Here is a 21,167-nt window from a genome sequence, read left to right as displayed (position 1 = left end):
ATATATATATATATATATATATATATATATATAATTGATGAAAATCAAAGCATGTTCCGCGTTAGTTAGCTTCCTGTTTAATTTTTCGAATTTTTTAACAACAGTTCGTAAGTCATTCTCAAGTTTCTTGAGTTCAAAACCAAAATTTTTGTTTATTTTAAGCATGATAGAACAAAAACGGCTTTTTTCGGTATTCCTACACCATCTTCGGTGTTCGAATTGATACGTTGTGTATGTGTCACATGAGCTCAATATAAAAATTTTGGTTTTTAACTCAAGAAACTTGACAATGATTTACGATCAACTGTTAGAAAAATCGATAATTGCATTTCTGACAGCCTTAATCTATTATATATATAGAGAGAGAAATAGAGGGAGAGAGAAAGATTTCAAATATATTTAAATAATATATATGGAATTATATTAACGATAATCATAAGCTCATAATTGCTTTTTTGTGATGGTTTGTTGGAATCTCTGCTTGCTTCTACGTTCGATCTATATCTAATCTCATTTTTAAATTATAACGTCCTTTCATTTATGTTTTTCACTGATTATCATATTAACCAAGTGTGCAACGTATTTTTAAAAAAATTTTATATTATATCGATTTTTTTCTAAGTTCGTTCATTCATTTTCCACATTCTTTCGTCTTTATATCTATCATTCCAAATTTTATTCATTTGATCATCATTTATTGGCTCATAAGAGAATGCTTCATTTGTTCTTTCATGCATTCATTCATTTATACATTCATTCGTTCTTCCATTCAAATATTCTGTTCCTCACACTACTTACCCATTCGTTTATCTACTCTTGCAACCATTTATCCATTCTCTCGTTGTTTTATTCATTTCAAAATTTATTCAATCATTCCATAGTTTTTATTTATTTTTTGGTAACTTGGGCGACGTGATGGCCTAGTGGTTAAGGTCGCCTGCTGCTGTTTCGCAGTGCCTGCAGTGATCGGATTCGAATACGACGAAAAGATCCCCGCCAGTCACATGCTTCGTGTGTGATTGATGCACGCACAAACAGCGTACGTGTATTCATGTACGCTGTGTATGCATGCTGTTGATTCCTCCGAACTTAAGGAGGATGTAATAGACTGTTAACCTGATTTGAACCTTTTAAACTTAACTCATCTAATTTGTAATCTCATGAGCGAAATATCTCTTTAAAGATTGTTTAACCAACGAATTAACAATCAATCAATGATTTATTTATTTTTTATTCAATCATTAAACTAATCCATCAGCCGATTAATCACACACTCAGTCAATCGTTAATCAATCCATTCATTCATACGTTCATACATTCAATTCATTCAATTATGTGTCGTGCAATTATTTTGACGCATATTAATTAATTACCATTATATCGTCTGCATCTCTTTACCTCCAAAATGATTCCTTATTTGATCTTATGATTGCTATGGGGAGGTGAATTACTTTTTGTGTTCCAATTTATGTTATACACACACATTCACACACACACACACATTCACACACACACACTCACATATATATATATATATATATATATATATATATATATATATATATATATATATATATATATATATATATATATATATATATATATATTATTGCTATTGAATCTTCTCTATTTATTGTTATCGCAACATGCTGAACCAAGTTTTATTGATTGTACACTGTTTTATTATTAAAAAGCAAGAAGGGGCATATTATGAAAAATAAATTATTTAATTGCATAGAATTCGTCAATTCCGAATTTAGGATGTTTTATCTGTGCGTGTCGTGTAAAAAAGCGTCATGATTATGTAATGTAGTTTGTTCACCAAAACAAAAATGTAAACGCAACTTCTTAGGTATGTTGAAAAATTTCAGGAAAAAGATAATTCTTTTACAATTTCATTAATTAATTAATTAAAATAATCTCTATTTCTTACGATTCATTATTAAATAAAACATGTTGGATTACACTTTTTGATTCCTGATAATTTTGATCTGGCTGTCGATGATGGCTCCTTGCTTTTTACCCTGAACATCCCTCTGAAGAGTTTCTTGGACCACTCTCAGTTGCTCCATGTTGACCACTGTTTCCTTCATTGAGTACATCAGTTTGTCCGATCCCTGGGTGTGTTTGTTTCAAAATTTATTCATCAGCTTTTTTTTCACTTTTAAAGGCACACCTATTCATTTTTAATCTACATTTGTTATGTTTTGCTTGGAAGAGTTAAAATAGTTGAACCTATAAAAGGCTGAACATAAAAACAACATCCATCGGCAATTGGAACTCTTAGGGAAAAACGGGACGTGGGAAACTTTTGTTTAATTCAGATCCTGAACATTTGCCGACTTTCTTGCGAACGAAATCTTATTTTTTTTATATTTCATTCCACTAACGATTTTTTGGCCGAAAATTTCCGGATGGTTGTCGAGTGGCTGCTGGAAAGCTTTAAGTAGAGGCCTGTCAGGTTTCTCGTTGACGCTCGCATTATTTCTACTTTCAGGACCCTGTTGGAGAATTCACAATTTTACAGGGTTTTTGGCGACGTGATGGCTTAGTAGTTAAGATCCCGGGTGTTGTTTTGCAGAGCATGCAGTGGCCGGGTTCGAAAATGAAAAAAAAAAATTCCCGCCTATCACATGCTTCGTGTGTGAAGCGACGTTTGGCATGTATTCATGTAGGTACGATATTTGGGTGTTTTTGATTCTTCTGAACCTAGGAAGAGTGTAATAGACCTCTAACCATTGACCATAATTATAAATAATTATCCAGTCGTTTATATATATATATATTTATTATTGTAAGAAACAAATGTTCTCCAGATTTTTTATTTTAAAATTAAATTGTCGTTTCGGCGCACACACCTTCATGTCTAGCCAGGAATGTTCTGTCCTTTTGAAAGCTTTCACGTTCTTGTTGGACAGCTGCTGCACCTCGTCTATGGCTGACTTCAATTCTTTCTACAAATTATTTCGCAAATTTGTGTGAAACGTTAACTTGATTTGAAAGAACTGTATTTTAAATAATGAAATCACAACATCCGGAGCATAATAATTAGTGGAATTTCAACCTACATCAATAATTTTGTGACAAGGGGAAGGAAGGTTTAATTTTATGTGACATCCCGTTTTACTTTTTTCAATTTTTCATTTTTTCAATTTCTATTATGAGTTAAAAAATTGTAACATTCTTACCAAATTAAGGTTATACAATTAAATATGTTATCAAAAATTTGCTTGTTTTATGTACTTGTATATTTATATTCAACGCTGATGTAGTTGATTTGGATTTTCAATCTTTAGTCGTGCCGCATAAAATGGTAACTCTCAAGAAGGATGATCAAAAAATGTGACATGCTCTAAATGGTGGGTTTGAAAATTTCTGACACGGGGGAGTCAAAAAACGCAAAGAAAGCGTGACATCCTTTATGGGCAGCCCCTATTACTGCCAGGAAACGTATAAAATATTTAAATATTGATAAGAAAAAATTTCTTATAACAACCTGCAAACTTTTTGTTTCAACAACTTTTGTTCTCAGAGCTTGGTTCACTTGTTTTTTCGTCTCATCCAGCTGTTCGTCACATGATTTCATACATTGGTCAGCGTCGGATTTCAATATTTTAGATTCCGCTATATAATTTGTGGCCTCATCTATTATCTTTTCAAAATCTTTCTGCATGTAAGGATCACCTTCATTATCTTCAATAGAATCGTCTGCTCCGTATTTTGGCGGGAGAGTGTTGTCAGGTGTCAATGAAAGGAAAGGGGTGAGGTTTTTTGTTAGTTTGGTCAGCAGTTCCTTACTGCCTGCCAGTTTCGAGTTGATGTTTTTAATGATTTGCTTCTTTCTGTTTAGTAATTGTTTTTGCTCCTTCAATGTGTTAGCTTCGTTCTTTAGCAGTAGATCCGCGTTGTCGACTTCCTTTAAATTGTTTATTTTATTTTTATTTCACTGACATTTTAATACATCTATAAAATTATAGTTATTAAAAGATATTTAATGATATTTTGTGAAAAATTTTTTTCTCGCATATTTGCACGAATTCAAGTACCTAAATGTGCATGCAGTGCAGTGCACATGTCTAAGACTTGCAACCGAAGGTGCTGCAATGGTTGCTCTAATTTATCTACAACCTCTTCGGTTGGATTAAAAAATCGTCTTATCTATTTTAAATTGTGACTTTTCTACTCTTTTGATGTTTCATATGATAATCTAATAAACAACATTTTTTATGATACTTTTTTATAAACCAAAATTTTTACATTTCACAAAAATAACAAATTATTGAAATTTACAATAAAAAATTATTCCATGTCAACACATGACAACAATTATGCTACTCCGACAGGGTTATACAACAATCGATTCGTACATTTATGATCGTGTCCCTCGTTATTTGCACTCGTATAAAAGAATATTTCTTCATAGGCTAATCAACAGTTTAAACTCTTATGTAAACCATTTAAAAGTTTAAACCTTTGGTTTTTTTAAAATGTTATTCAATCTAAGTTAAACAATCGATTATAACACTAATGCAAACATTTTTCACTTTCTAACCTTTTCTGCAGCTGGTCTATTTTTTCTAATTTTCACGCTCATCTGATTTTTGGCTTCGTCCCTCTCGATGTTGGCCACTCTTTTATCAAGCAACTCGATGGTTCTGTTGCCCGATCTGATTTGTTGGTTGATGTCTATCAAGTACTCCCGCGCTGAGTTTGATATCTTTAAATTTTAAAGTTTTTAATGAAAATTGAAATCAAGTTTTATTAAATTAAAAATTTGTTTTCAAATTTTTTGCTAATTGAAATTATTTTAGTTTTTGAACTTGTCTCAGGGTCCGAAACTTCTGGTTTACTTTTTCATTTGTGTAAGTTATCGTATTTTGTCTTGTTCCTGGTTTAATATTTTCATTAACGCGCCCATCACAGGAATTTGAGATTTTTTTAGTAAGTTTTCTGGCTTCGTTGATATTCTGAGTGGAGTCATTTTTCCATTTCATTGAACCAACACTTGCTTGGATGACTTTCGTTTCACTCATGTTCTCTCATCCAACTTACAAAGTTCTTGTCTTTCAAATATTTTTTCTATTTACTTGTAATTTTTAAAATCTCTCCCTTAAATTGCTAGAAACAAACTATTTTACAGTACAACCTCCAATCTTTAAACATAAATGCACACACACATACATACACAAATATATATATATATATATATATATATATATATATAATATTGTATTATACACTGTTGATGTGTATGTGTACAGTACATACAACATGTTGGCATCATAACTCTCGGTGACACCATGGCAACTGCGTCATCAACCAGCTGTTTGAGATATCAATGTTCTGTTTTTTCACTTCAAATCATTTTCTAATTGTTTAAAAACGTGAAAATGTAAATATCTTCGTCAAACGATGTTTACAATATTTTAATACAATATATAAGTTATAATTTTGAACAATTGTTGCTAACTTAATTAGCGTTGATATTTCATTATAAATGTGCGTTTTTCGATACATGTAGGGGGTATGATGTAACAATGACTATGAGAATCAGTACCAAATATATCAAATAATATATATGGGCGATTCGGTTTTAAAGAATCATATTACAGATATAATAAACGCTGGAACGATGAGTTTTTAGTATCAGGCATGGATTCTATTCTGATTGTCGAAATTGTTATTTCTATTTTTAGATCACTCTCTGCAATTTCAAATTCCTTTAGTCAGTTTGAGCCATGAATATTATGTATATTATATATATCCATGGTTTGAGCAGATTATTTATTGCATTTTCTTCAATTTTGCCTGTGCCACAAACAACTTTGGAGTTTTTCTTTTGATAAAAGTCGTCAAATCGGTTTCGTTTCCTTCAGCGAGTTGCGATAGAATGGGCATTAATACTAGATTGCAGGATCAGTTTTGATTTGGTAGAACAGTATACATTTGAATAATTTTCGTAGCATTTTTTACGTCTGAAATTTCTTTATCCACTAATTTTAATTTCTCTTTTAAGGTTTTCATTTGTTGATAGTTTTAAACGTGCGTAAAATTGTTTTTAATTTTATTGACCAAAACATTTTTTTGCAATAAATTGTTTTTATTTCATTAACATAATTTTTTTCCCGTAATAATTTTTGTTCTAAATTGTCATGAATTTTTTTTTGTAAAATTGCACTCTCTACCCATACTATAAAGACCACTTAATGAAGACCGGTTTTCGCATATTTGTATCTTGAACTTCGTGACGTACTTGTCTTACGTTTTATGTTTCATTCGCTATTCAAAAATCTGGGTGGGCTCCTTTGAAGTTTTTCAAATTTGTATGATTGGTCACATTATTAAAATGTTGGCCTTTATTATTTACTCACTAATTTTTTGTTTTATTGAATTGAGTTAGTCTACTGGAAGTTAAATTATAAAACGTACAGAATATTATATTGTATTATCATTTATTATAAAATACAAATTAAAAGTAAAAATCTAAACGTCAAACTTATTTGATGGTTGGCTCCTTTATTATTACCGCCTATTGCTGAGTTTGATTTAATAATTTAATTTAAGCAGTTGGCACAAATTGATTGATAGATAGTTGGCACAAGGCAAAAAACATTTAGAAGTTTAATATGGGTCTTTTAGGTCTATGCCTTTATTATGGGTAGGGATGCACCGGATTCAGGTTTTTCAAATCCGGCCGGGGCCGGACTCGGCTGGATTTAAAATTCAAAAACCGGCCGGAGCCGGGGCAAGATTTTAGTTACCATTTTACATTTACAGTTATTTACATGTTGAAAATCAAAAAATAACACCAAGCAAATAGTTACTTAATTCAAATATATGAATAAGTTGTGTGATACGCCAAATTCTGTACACAAAGATCAGCTTATAATTTATGCATATTTGCATAACCCATGTTAAAGCACTAAGAAAATTGTCCAGCTCACCGCACAATTAGTGAAGTTGTAATTATGTGTCATGTATACCTAGCCTAACCTTTAACATACCATGTTCTTAAATTATGTGCTTATGTATCTCTCTCTCTAAATATATATATATATATCTTTATATAAAGATATATATATATATATATTATGTAGCTATATGATCCGTCATGTGCAATTATCAATATATAGTATATACACGTGCACAAGTTCTTTTACAGAAAGATCAGCTTATAATTTATGCATAACCCATGTTATAGCATAAAGAAAATTGTCCAGATCACCTCACAATTAGTGATGTTGTTATTATAAATTTTTTTTTCTATTTACAACATTTTTAAAAGTCAATAGACGCTTAAATCCGGCCACCAAATCCGGCCGGGGCCGGATTCGACCGGATTTGAAAAAAAAACTGGATTTTGGCCGGGGCCGAACTTCGGTGCCTCCCTAATTATGGGTGACTTAATTTTGCTTGGACTATGATGGCATGTTATAGTTATAGAGTAAATATAACTTCCATGTTTGCTTTTATCATAAAAAGCAGAAATTATGATTGCTAGTTATAAATAATGTTTGGCTGATTGATTATCATTATATTTTTTGAATTTTTAAAAAAATAAGAATGTGACTAACGCCGACTTACTTAATTTAATTCTTAACTTTTGTAATTTTTTCACAGAAAATGCAGATCGTTAGGCCTAAAATGACAAAATCGACATATGAAGCCCTAAAAAAATATATATTAAAAGATAGGGAAAAGAAGAAGCAAGGTGGGTTGCTTATGTAAATTGTAAACGGTAAATTTTATAAAGCTGTTGTAGCTACTGTTTCACTGGTCTGAAAAGTCAGTAAACGTTCGTCCAACAAACATTTCCTAGCCTAACCCTGACACTTAAATTTTATGATTAGAATTTTAATTAACTAATTAAGAGTTAATTAATTTACTCTACCGAAAATGAATTCTCTTTGGTATAGTATCCATTAGTTGTTGAAATAATTAACATGAAATTGTTCCTAATTCATTGTTAGACTGCTGTTTGCATATTAATTTGTGTGATACCTGGAAATAATAGTTAAAGTTGTTTGTTTGTGTGTGTGTGTGTGATTTTATTTCCACGCAATGTTGTGTTTTCCACTGGCAGAACAAGAGCAGGATAAGGAGCAAGAGAGATTGAAGAAGGAGAGGGAGATGAAAAAGAAGAAAGAGGAGGAAGATAATCTCACCCTCGAACAGACAAAAGAACAAGTGGGTACACATTCAAATTATGAAAATAAATTGTTTCTGTATTTGTTCATTAATGTTAATGAAATATTCGGTTTGATAATAAATTTACTAATTTTTCAACCACAATCATTATTAATTAAGTTACATTGTTGGATTCAAATTTATTTTATTTACTTCCCCCCAAAGTAAGATAAGGAGCCCCAAACAAACCAGATTACAAATGCCACATATTAATACCAGCAGCAGAGTAGTGAATATCTGTGTTGTATATAAAACTTTTTGTCCCTTGCTACAGCACACAATAAATGTTTTCGTATGTTCAACTACTTAGAACATTGTTTAATTTTTCTTACACGTTTCCAGCTAGATCTCCTTCAGTGAAATAACTTGCACATTGTCAATTCTAATTTTTACATATTAAGATAATTCCTCATTCATCATCATGCATTGTCGAGTACTTTATAACTAACTGGCATGCGACACGTGCAGATCTTACAGTTGGAAGCCAAGCTGGCCAGTTTGAAGCAGGAGAAGCACGAGTTGTTCTCGCAGCTGAAGAAGGTCTTACACCAGGAGAATGATCTGAGGCAGAGGAACCAACTGAAGGAGCAACAAAAGTTATTATATCTGAGGAAGAATTATAACGATTATGATGATGATGATGGCGACGATGATGATAATGATAATAATGATAGTAATTGTAATAATAATTATAACCTTTTATTATATTATTAACTGCAAATTATTAAATGGTGGTTTCTCTTTCGTAATGGCGTCGAGGGGTATTTCGGTTTCATCATAGGTAGCCAAATGGCAACACCAGATCTAGGGGAAAATGTCGTCTAAACATGTGATGTTGTTGTTTTTGTGCTTTTGCCTCATTATTGGAACAACATTTTTTTTATGTACACACATGCACACACACGCACACCCACACACACACGTATGTGTATATAGATATTATATATGTAATAATACAAACAGTTTTTTTTATGAAATTCACAGATTTTTCGGAGTTTTTCAGCGTTGATTAATTTACAATTTAAATTGTTGCGTGTTAAATATCTAGGTTAAGAGTTGAAATCTTTAAAGTTTTTAAATTTTAAATTTTGTCTCCATGTGTGTGCGAGCATTCGTATTTGGGTATGGGTGAAGGAAATAATTCTTTACTAAATTTTTTCTTTACTTTGATTCGTTTTTCTGTACGTTACTGATTTCTATGACCTTAACATTTTAATTGCATGGTTCTCATGTAAGTTTTTGTCGTGGGTATGATCACATATTCACCTTTGTATTTCTTACACACTAGTTTTTGTTAACATTTTCAATTTTAACACGTTCACCAACAAACACACAAACACACAAACGTACAAACACACAAATATACAAACGAACAGCGAGCAGGCAAACTTGCAGCAGCAAATGTTGACAGGTCTGGGTGTGAACGCTCAGTTCTTCATGCAGCAGCAGCAGCAACAGCAGAGGCAGAAGTACCTCAGCATATCATCTCAACATGCTCCTCCTACGCAGGTGTCTGTCTGCCTGTTGCATCGGTGGTGATGTTGTGTATGTTGATGGGGATGACAAGTTCTTTGCTGTAATGATTCACAATGGTATAAAGTAATGAATTTATAAAGATACCTCCCAATGTATCTTTTACCGACGACTTGTTTTGACAGAAGTGTCACGGTCGTCTAGTTATTATATTTGCTGTCTATGTGATTTGTTTGTCCATTTATTAAACGTTTTGGAACAATGGAAATAAATTAGGTGATCAATTTAACGTCCGTTTGGTGTTAAGCTCTCTATGGTTCCGTGCTGTGATGGATGAGAAGATGAGTGGAGAAATGACAAGGTGTGACTTGAGGAATATTTTAAGGATTTTGTCCCGTTAACAGAAACTTGGAAAGAACTGAAAGGGAAACCGGAAGGAACTAGGCAGTGTCGGTCGGTCCTGATGTTTAATGGAGTGACTGCAGTGGTGGTGACTGGGTTGGCGCCACTAATTTGTTTGGCGGTCAAAAACCTGAAGATAGCTGCGGTTAAAAGTTTATTAATTTTTTCATGTGGAAAAAGGAAATGGATCTAGCAGGATTGATGGAGACAACTTTCAACCAGATGCTTTAAAATTGTGCTACGATTCATTCGTGAAGGTTTAAAAGTCAAATTGATATTTTTGAATTAAGGGATATATCCAGTTGGGGGATCATTTATGAAGCATATGCATGCATATATATTGATTTTTATTTCTACTAAATTTTCACCAGACATCATTGAAGAGACCTCGTTCCCCCTCACCTTCCACCACGCCTTCCCACTACCCTCATTTTGCAGGAAGTGGATCATCTTACCCCAATTCCGGAAGCGGAGGCGGTTCGGTTGGGGTTATTGGTCTCGGCCAGGGTTACACTGGCAAGGGGGATGGTCCAGCGATAAGTAAATATGTCCTTCTTTCTGATTTCTTCATCTCACTTTCGTGTAATTTTTAATTTAATTATGTGAATGTACCTCACTCGAACTCAGTCATGTCCTTATTTTGAAGTGTGTTCATCTCTCGTTTGAATATTTTTAATTACAACATTATTTGTTACATCCTGGATGACGTCATTCTAACTGGCCGTGACGTCTAAATGATGTCTCGTTGTCCCCTTATAAGCTTCATTCACCTTACTGAATTTGAAACCGTCGCATTAAAACGTCAACACATCAGAACAGGGCAGTTCCTACACCACGGTCCTCCTGCCCCAGAACCACCAACCCCCACCACCGAATCTCATCAGCCAGTCGCCATCCCAGCAGCAACATAGTTACATACAGCAGCAGCAGCAACAAATTCAGCAACAGCAACGTCAGCAGGCACCTTCTCCATACCAAATACCTTCCAACCAAAAATACCACCAGTCTTCATCGTCATCCTCTCCAGCCTCTGGATATTTCCCATCCTCCAACCACTTTTCACGCCAGTCCAACAGCAAGCCTCTCTCCCAGGAACCCGCCAGTCAGTACCCACAGAATGCTTATCAGAGGCAAGGAGGAAGTGGTGGTAGTAGTGGTGGTAGTAGTGGTGGTGGTAGCGGCGGTGGCGATTCGCAGCAGAGGAGGCAGCACCAACAGCCATCTAGTTCAATTGCAAGTTTGTGTTGGCTTGATTTATTTTATTTTCAACTTTATTTTAATTTTATTTTAATTTGGTGAGAATCAATAATGAATTGTAATAATAACAATTAATTTATTAATTAATTAATCGTGCCCCTCCAAACAGACACCCCCCACCAATAACAATTAATTTATTAATTAATTAATCGTGCCCCTCCAAGCAGACACCCCCCACCAATAACAATTAATTTATTAATTAATCGTGCCCCTCCAAGCAGACACCCCCCACCAGTTGCTGCCTCAGATGGAGAAGTCTTCATCCTCATCTTCGTTAGCTTCTGCAGGCAAGTCAGGCACGTACAACGTTGACAGCAAGTCCATCAAGTTACCTCAGGTTCTGCCAACCAACCAACCGACCGACCAACAGACCGACCGACCAAACCGACCTACCGACCAACCAATTAATTATTAAATCAATCAGTCTATCAATCACTTATTATTATTATTATATTACTTCGATTTCAATATTGTTATATCATTCCTTACAATAAACTCCACGCGCGTATGCATCTATCCAGCACCACAGTTGATGTTGCCTCCTACAACATTTTTATTTCTGCTTCATTCATTCAGTAGCTCAGACAGCCACCATAGAACTCCTTGCTTAGTTCCTATTGAATTTTTGCGTAATAAGGTCTGTGCATCCACACACAGACACACACACATACACACACACACACTATATCATACGCACAATGCATTTGATAGTATCAGAGTCTCCTCTCAATAAACAGCTTTCAATCTAGAAATACACCGAATTGAATTAGAACTAGAAATACTCAGCAACAACAACACAACAACAAGCAGGGGGCCACAGGATCGTCTGGACCTCCACTCGTTCAAATTTCCTCGTCGAGGAATCCAATGAACACTGGTTACCTCATGACCGCTCAACAACAGCAGCAGCTTCAGCAGCAGCAACAACAACTACAACTTCAACATCTTCAGCAACTGCAACAGCAGCAACAATCGAATTCTTCTTACAGTAATCAATCAGTTGGTTTTGTATATTATTATTGTTGTTGTGATGGTGTTGATGTCGTTGTTTATCGTTGTTTACTTTTTTTTGTGTGTTTGTGGCTGTTGTTTACAATGTTGTTATTGTGGATGTAGAGATTAAAAGTTAGGTGCCAGTCTATTTTGGGCTTCAGAGCTGCCAAAGACAATGACAGATGCACACATACACACATGCACATATGCACACATACACAGCTTACATGAATACGCTTAAGTAATCAAACCATGTAGCACGCACACATTTTGTTGTAGTAGTATGGATGTATTCGAACCTACTCACTGCAGCATCAGGGCCAGCCAGGCACCTTAACCATTACACCATCTCGCTGTTTCTTTGTGCTGTTATTTTTGTTGTGGTCATTTTGGTTAGTAATATCACTACTGCATGTATATAAGGCACTGATAATGATGCGAACAATAGCATTAATGTTTTTTTACTATTATTATTATTGTTATTATTATTATTGATATTTATGATATTAACCAAACTGATACTGATAACTACAACAAATCCTTAGATGACCACTCAGCAGCGGAATGGCAGCCACACAATCAACCAGCAGCAGCAGTCGAGACTTCAGAACTGATTATCAACATTCTGTATATTGCGTTTATTATTCCTACTGACGCTGTTATTATTATTATTATTATTATTATTGACTCAATTATTATTATTTTTTTTATTGTTATATGGTTTATTTTTATTTTTGTATACTCCTGATGTTTGGATTACTGTGTATGAGGCTTTTGCTTTTGTTCAATTTCTTAGTGCTATTTATGTGCGCGCACACACACATATATAAATATATATTATGTATATATATATATTATATATATATATATATATATATATATATATATATATATTGGTAAAAGACCATAATTTTTAAAATATTCTATAAATTATAGAATATTGTAATATATATATATATATATATATATATATATATATATATATATAATGACAGTTTCATTTTAATTTTGCAAGAAAACAGTTATGTTGTTGCTTGTTAATGTATTTTTTTATAATTTTATTTTTTCTATATATAGTTTGTTTGATAATGGATTATTGATTGATTAGTTAGTAGTTGGTTTAATGGTTGTTTCGCTGGTTGATTGGATTGCTGGCTGGTTGGTTGGTTAGTTGGTTACTTGATTGGTTGGTTGGTTGGCTTGCTCATTGTTTGGTTCACTTGCTTGTTTGATTCCTTATTAAACGGGCCAGTTGCAATCATGATTAACAATGTGCAGACAGGCTGATGTAAGAGTTTGAATGTGCTGGTGCATGTTCGGCTGCTGCATCATGACAAGAATGCCACTTCGTTGTCCAGTGACACTCATATTAACGAGTTTGTAGCGAAAAGCTTTGATAGCTAGAATAGAAACATAATAGACAAAAGTCGAAGTTAGTGGCGAGAGGATTTGTACTTGCTACAGAGCTGGCAGTTGATGGCAGCTCAAACTTAATTCGATCTGGATCGATTCGTAATAAAAAATTTTCAAAGAATTTGTACGTGACTCCACATCAAGCTTAGAATATCGAATGCTCGTTCAATTCTAACTTCAATACAAGGCTGCGAATATTTGCAACAATTAGTCAAGAAGAATTAATTACGCTGCTGGGTGCCAAGATAAAATGTCTGAAATTGAACTGGTAGCTACATGAAACTCATGATATCGAAAAAAATGAAGAGAAAAACAAAAGGTAGAGAAGGAGGACCAGGGAGAACTAGAATAGAAGTTATAATTTTCGAAAGGCGTAAAGTGATGTTCATTTGTTCGTCCACTGGCTAGTTTATTAGGTGTGTCGATTGATTGATTGGTTGATTGATTGATTGATTGATTGATTGATTGATTGATTGATTGATTGATTGATTGATTGATTGATTGGCAAAATTTGTGAGGTTAATATAATTAGTTCGATTAATACAAATAGGTTATTTAATTGATTGCCATTAGTTACTTGGCTGAAAATTTAATAATTCTTTGGGGCATTTCTTTTAATTCATACATTAATTAACCAAAGAAATCAGTTGTTCGTGCTCTTCAAAGCATTTATTTTCAATTACGTAGATCGCAAAATTATTTTATTTGTCGATTCATATCGATCGCTTGGTCGGTCGGTTGGTCACCACTGATTGATGGATTGATCGATCGACCGATAGATTGAATTAAATACATGTGACGTTTGACGCTTCTGATTGCATAATCCACCCGGCCTGTGACATGTACGTAGATGATGCAGGGCATGTCGTCGTAAGAGCCGCTCCAGCTACATACAGACGACAATCGGTGGTGATGGTGAAGTTGACGACGACGATTTTAGTGGCGTTGGAGAAGGTAGTGATGAGGATGGTGAAGATGGTAGGACAAATAAATGATGTGGATGACTATGGTGGTGATGGAGGTGATGTTGATGACATTCACGTAAGTAGAGATAGCATCAAAACGTCAAAAGCAACTAAAAACAAGCGAGCACAATTTCTCGGTGTGCACTGTTTCTTTTCAAATCTTTAAACGGACCAGCTTCATTCATATTCGGAGGTGAACGTTTGCAATCTATCCATTCATCCACGCATTCATCCATCCTCCTGCTCATCCATTTGTCCATCCATCCATCACTCTATTTATTCATTCATCTATAGGGATGAATTAATTTGTGAATTTAAGGAAATAAAATGTTAGCCATCCTTTTGTGAATGGCGAGTAACCATTACACAATTAAGTACCGTTACATAAGTATGTTTGTATGTTAAGTATCGTAATAAGTGCCAGGTACTATGAGGATAGGTATCTTGAATGTTGTGTACATGGGCAAGTATCATGCAGTTAACGATCATTCATGTACAAGTGAGTACCATTGTGTTAAATGCATGTACGAATTGCACGGTCCAGATTTGTGACAATAGCAAAAATCATAAAACAAGTTAAAGTAACATTTCTATTGTACTTTTTGTAAAGAATGTATGTAAGTGTGTGATGAATTGTTATTGAAGTATCACGTAATAGTGGAGAAGCGTCGGTGGTAGCGGTGCATTCGTTCCGATCGTATACATGGAAAAGTTCAGTCTCTGGAAACATGAAGATGCCAAAAGATGATGACGATGATGGAGAGAGCAGGAAGATGAAGAGAAGAATGATGACGACGATGATGATGACGATGAAGAATAGAAGAAGGATAGACTGAAAGTGTCATTCGTTGTTGTATCAGTAGTATTTTAACGGTGAAACTTGACGGCAAGTATTTACAAGAGTAGCAATACTCTCGTTGATGCTTTTCTGTACATATACTGCATATTCTTCTCTCATTTTTATTTTTTATATTCTCTTTTTCACTTTCTCTTCCTCTCTCTTCCTCTCTCACGCTCTCTATCTCGCTATTTCTTTTTCGTGCCCTTTCTTATGTTTATCTCTCTCTCCAATCAGGGATGCACGGATTAACAAACAGGCAATCTTAATCGATTTGATTTCAAATGTGCATGCACTTCTTACTTCACTTGTCTAGACAAGTATTTTTTCTACGTATGCCTGTGTGTGCTTGCGTCTGTCTATATGTATGTTTGCGTGTCTGTGTATATCTATATGTGAGTCAATGAGTTTTTGTGTGTGTGATCTAGTGTGTGTGTGTGTGTGTGTGTGGTGTGTGTGTGTGTGTGTGTGTGTGTGTTCGCGTAGTAACGTATCCTGCGGCACGACATCTGACGCTCAATCATGCCGGCGTATACGCATTTATTTCAAGATAAACCTAAGCGTTTTTAAACTTTTATTTTTTCCTGTCGTAAAAATTCAACTTTTTTTTCCATAGAAATGAAAGAAAGTCCAACAAAAAGGTGCACTGACCATTGACAGACTTATAAATAGATAGATGACTGGCTGGCTGGCCGGTTGGTTGGTCGTTTAAATATTTATGAAGTTTTAACACATTTCCTGTCATTTTATTTGAATTAGTTGAGAATATTTTGTTTCTTTTGGTGTTATAGCTCTCGTGGCGAAGTTTGGTGATGATAGGAACCTTTCAAAACAAACTTAATAGTATATATCTTATAAATTTTTTTTAGTGGTTCCAGCAGATAAATAAATTAACTGTCACCAAATTTTATAAGCATATTTTCAAACGGCAAACTAAAAAAAATTCACTAAAAAAATTCAATTAATTTTTTTTAAATTGGTTTGCGATTTTAAGAAACGATTTGCATTTAAATTTAGCACTCGTTCACTTTTTTATTGCACGCCAAATGACGGAAAAGACGTTGAAATCAACCGTTCCGTAGATTCTAGTGGCTAACTGATTCTCAAAATTTGCTTCGACCTGAAAAATATCATCTTTGGGAAACAAATCCTAATTTTATTGTTTGATGTGTGCTCCTCAGCATCATCTCAAAATGCCGTGATGAATTTTCCATTTCCACTTTTGCAATTGAATCAGCCGCCAGAAATCTTCTCGAGGTGGTTCACAAAAAAAATATTTTTCGTCTTTTTGACTTTCCGGACATGAAATTTCATTCTTTACTGATTTAATTTTTTTTAAAATATAGTTTTAAATAATGTTTGCGTACGTGTGTTGATGTGTGTGAGTAACTGTGGTGTGGTGAGTAACTGTGGTGTGTGTGTACCGTAAAATGTGCATTTTGGTATGAGTGTGCATGAGGAGTAAGAAGAAACTCGTTATTGATCCAATACAAATGATGGCAACTTCGTATGTATGTGTGTGTTTGTGTGTGTATGTATGTGAGTGTGTGCGCGTGTGAGTGTGTGCGTGTGTGTGTGTAGATGTGTGAGTTTATATGCGATCGGAACAAGACAGCGTGCAGTTTGACGAACGTTTCCAAGAATGAGAGAAGATAATGATGGATGGATTGTCTCTGGCATTTATTACAAGCGTTCATTCATTTGCTCGCTCATTCGTTTACTTCTTCATACGTGCTTATGTGCGCGTGCATGTTTTAAAAAATCCGTTATAAACGTGCAAGCAAGAGATATCAAACAAAAATAATGTTTAGAGTACCGCCAATGGAACCTCAGCATAATTTTATAAAACAGAAACACATAGTCACGAAGTAATGCCAAGTTACACACACACACACACACACACACATTCCGATACGTAATAATGTTCACACAAAAACTTGTGACCACACAAACACATACACCTATATGCACACAGAATCAAGGGGACAAACGTGTTCATACTTAAACGTACGAATGGATGAACTGAACATCCAACACAGCAGGTCAAAGGAGGGAGAGTTTCCAAATAAATGCCGCTTCAATGGTCGTGTGTGTGTTTATGATCATGTGTGTGTGTGCGCGCGCGCGCGTGTGTGTATGTGTAACGTGTGGTGTTTTTGTGTGTGTGTGTGTGTGTGTGTGTGTGTGTGTGTGTGTGTGTGTGTGTGTGTGTGTGTGTGTGTGTGTGTGTGTGTGTGTGTGTATGGGAATTGTGTATCTTACGTGTGTCACATCGTACGTTATATCGGTTGAAAGTTCGAGAAGAAGGAAGATTGCAATAGATGAATTGGATGATTGTACATGTAGTGTGCAGTTGAACAAATCAATGAAAGTGTGAATGGATTGATTCATCTCGGGTCTCAAAATATTGCATCTATTATACGTATCATTCATCAAACACATCCTACATCAAAACAAATCCTATGTCATAAAATAAAAAGCGTCATGGAAAGAGTTTGGTATGGAATTGATGATAACATGGAATTCAGTGAGAGGTGCAATGAGTGGTTAAACCTGAACACCACATCCCATCCATAATGATTCAACTGTTACTTTGTCAACTGTTTGTAATGATGATTTAGTGCTAATTCGCCCATTGTTGAGATTGCTGTTGATGCTTGTATTATATTTTTAAATAAGAAGTTGTCATGTTCAATAGGTCGTTTATTAACTCATCCATTAATTTATCATTCCTCCATCCGTGAGACCATTTTTCATTCGTTCATCATTTTATCTTCAGTCCATCATCAATCTTTTTTGTTTGCCTCTCACAGGCCGATAAATCAATGCTATTTTCAGATATTGTCTGGTCAATGACTGTATGTATGTGTGAATGTATGTATGTATGTATGTTTGTTTGTTTGTTTGTATGTATGTTTGTTTGTTTGTTTGTATGTATGTATGTATGTATGTATGTATGTGTATGTATATATGTATGTATGTATGTTAAAACCAAAACATGATGAGTGAGTATGTATGTATGTATGTGTGTGTGTGTGTGTGTGTGTGTGTGTGTGTGTGTGTGTGTGTGTGTGTGTGTGTGTGTGTGTGTGTGTGTGTGTAAGTATGTTTGTATGTATGTATGTATGTATGTATTAATAATAATATGTATGTATGTATTAATAATAATATGGGATGGATAAATGGTTGTTAACTTATTAATGACACCAATCGTTTTAGAGATTTTCTAAGAATGTCTGCATGCATGCAAATGAAGGTGTCTAAGTATTATCTTTTTTTTTTTATTATTATTCTTTAAAATAATGATCTGACAGACGCAGAAACTGTAACAACATGCTAGGCAGTAAAACATTTTTATTATTTTATTGTTATTTTTTATTGTTTTTTTTTTAAATCTGTTTATAACACGTAAGTAAGGTAATGGGGAAAAGTTATAGTAGAAGAATGACTCTGTACCTTCCAACCATATTACAAACTAGATTGAATTTGTACTTTCCAACCCTAAAAATATGCTATTATTTTAATAGATGGGTATCTTATCCTTGTTTTAACAACCAGTTTAGATTGGATGTGGTTTCATACGCGCAGATGAATGAATGCACTTGCACAGCGTTTCCACAAATCCGAGTTGTGAACTGCAGCTGAGTGTAGGAGACGTTGCGAATGCCGTCTTTGAATTAATGTCGATCAGTTTGCTGATTAATTTTAAAATTTAATAATTTTTGAATTCGCAAAATGTAAGTTTATTATAACATGTAAATTTACATGTAAGTTTGCATGTAAGTTTACATGTAAATCTACACGAACAATTTATTTATAAAAAAAAATGCAACTGACTTCTGATAAAAAATATTTAAAATTAGAAATGATGGTGATTGAACGAGTTTGTGGAGTCGAAATGATAAGTTGGGGTGAGGAAGACATTCATCACGTAAAAAATCTGAACTAAAAAAAATATGAGTAAATAAATGATGTATGAAGGATTGAATGAATGAAGGACTCAATGAATGAAGGAATCAAGGAATGAAGGAATCAAGGAATGAAGGAATCAAGGAATGAAGGAATCAAAGAATGAAGGAATCAAGGAATCAAAGAAAGAATCAATAAAAGAATAAAGAGATCGATGGTTGCCAATATCTCTTCCGTGTCGGGGATAGGGCATCGAAAGGGTGGAGTCATGTTTGATTGACAGATAGATAAATGACCTCTCAAATAAAATTTTATTTTAATAACGCATGTTGGCTTCTATGTGTCTTTCTCTTCATACACAACACATGCAATGCCTTAGAATAGAATGTAACTGGTCTGATTCAACATCACTTACATATTATTGATTGATTGATACTATTCAGGCTGGTAATAATGAAACTGAAACTAAGAACCATATTCAAGTTGTGAATATTCACACATATACAAACACAAATATACAATGCATACACCTGTACGTGTACACACGGTATGCGCATGTATACAAATATGTGCATACATTGCTTTGTACGTACGTCATGCTGATTGAAACAAGATGAAAATATGGAAAAGTTGAACTGCAGACCTGACATACAGAACCGTCAGAGGCCACCATTATTTTTCCAATATTTGTCAATTTTATCAAATATTTGGAAATATTGATGGCTCGTACAATCATGCATCAAAAACCAACGCGCGCGCACGCACACACACACACACACAAACAAACACACACAAACAAACGAACGAACATGCACGCACACAGCATTTACTGTATGTCATATGGTTGAGCAACATCAGTTCACAAAAATTATTCAATATGACTCATTTAATAACATTCTGCAGACATCAACTTATGGGAAGAAATATTTTTATTTCTGTCCTGTCGGTCTAGTTCTTGACAAGTTTATTTTTATCGTATAGGTTTGTGACAGCCATGCCAATGTTTATCAAATATTTAATGTAGGCAAATTTGATTTAATTTAATTTAACTAGCCCCACGAACAACGTCTTTATTATATCAATTTTCAGCATTTAAACAAACTGTCGATTTTTTTTAAATTAATACTAAAATCAAAATTTTTTCATAACGTAGTCCTTTAAAAACGGGGAAATATTTTGAAACTAAAAAATATCAAAAGTAATTGCCATGTGGTGTGGAGACTGTTTTGTTGAGGTCTCAGAGCGATAGTCCTGCCTTAAGTCTGTCTCTGTGTGTGTACGCATAGATACATGTATATGCAAATTTCTACACACGGACACGGACACTCCTACACACGTACACACCCACACATAGACACACAGACACACGAAACGTACAACACACACACATACATACATAAACATAAAATGATCCTGCCAGGGCATGATTTGTTGGTTGGATGCCAGGACGTTCATCAGCAGCGAGACATTCAAATTGATACATGACATGATGACTCCGGACCAACACGCAAGCAGCAAAAATAATATGAACATTAATAATTTTTTAAAGCAAGTGGGGGAGAAGTTTTAAATTGTTTGAAATAATTTTTTTTTCAATTTATTTATTTGATTTATTGTTTATGAACTGCCTGACCTTTCAATTAATTATTTCATTCTACATATATTTTCAGCTTCACAGGACACTTTTAAATGATGTATTATAGCTTTTTATTATAACGTTTAAATTTTGA

The 21,167-nt window shown here is 34.2% G+C and overlaps 3 protein-coding genes across 3 annotated transcripts in view; 2 read left to right on the top strand and 1 right to left on the bottom strand.

The window, feature by feature from the left end:
- The window catches only part of HELRODRAFT_191329 (hypothetical protein), a gene marked incomplete at its 5' end in the record, with an annotated part of 10,966 nt that extends 9,454 nt beyond the window's left edge, over window positions 1-1,512 (top strand). Inside the window, one exon of the mRNA XM_009017925.1 lies at window positions 882-1,512. Within this exon, the coding sequence (XP_009016173.1) occupies window positions 882-924 (43 nt within the window). The 3' untranslated portion in view covers window positions 925-1,512. The remainder of the gene's footprint in view (window positions 1-881) is intronic.
- Window positions 1,513-1,722: 210 nt separating this feature from the next.
- On the bottom strand, window positions 1,723-5,033 carry HELRODRAFT_171179 (hypothetical protein; the record flags this gene model as incomplete). Its single annotated transcript, XM_009017924.1, has 7 exons — window positions 1,723-1,770; window positions 1,968-2,117; window positions 2,391-2,501; window positions 2,859-2,954; window positions 3,497-3,916; window positions 4,553-4,717; window positions 4,821-5,033. 7 exons carry the CDS (start codon window positions 5,031-5,033, stop codon window positions 1,723-1,725), a joined length of 1,203 nt encoding a protein of 400 aa, XP_009016172.1.
- Window positions 5,034-6,654: 1,621 nt separating this feature from the next.
- Window positions 6,655-13,420, top strand: HELRODRAFT_191328 (hypothetical protein; the record flags this gene model as incomplete). The annotated part of the gene is made up of 12 exons (XM_009017923.1): window positions 6,655-6,679; window positions 7,286-7,380; window positions 7,621-7,711; window positions 8,084-8,187; window positions 8,656-8,783; window positions 9,564-9,696; window positions 10,434-10,602; window positions 10,877-11,299; window positions 11,538-11,656; window positions 12,130-12,318; window positions 12,858-13,182; window positions 13,268-13,420. 11 exons carry the CDS (start codon window positions 6,655-6,657, stop codon window positions 12,924-12,926), a joined length of 1,545 nt encoding a protein of 514 aa, XP_009016171.1. The 3' UTR covers window positions 12,927-13,182; window positions 13,268-13,420.
- Between the last annotated feature and the right edge of the window lie 7,747 nt (window positions 13,421-21,167).

The sequence above is a fragment of the Helobdella robusta genome, assembly GCF_000326865.2.
Source record: "Helobdella robusta unplaced genomic scaffold HELROscaffold_20, whole genome shotgun sequence".
Classification (NCBI taxonomy): domain Eukaryota; kingdom Metazoa; phylum Annelida; class Clitellata; order Rhynchobdellida; family Glossiphoniidae; genus Helobdella; species Helobdella robusta.
Note: the sequence above shows the minus strand (reverse complement) of the source record. Positions and strands in the feature narration are given on the sequence as shown.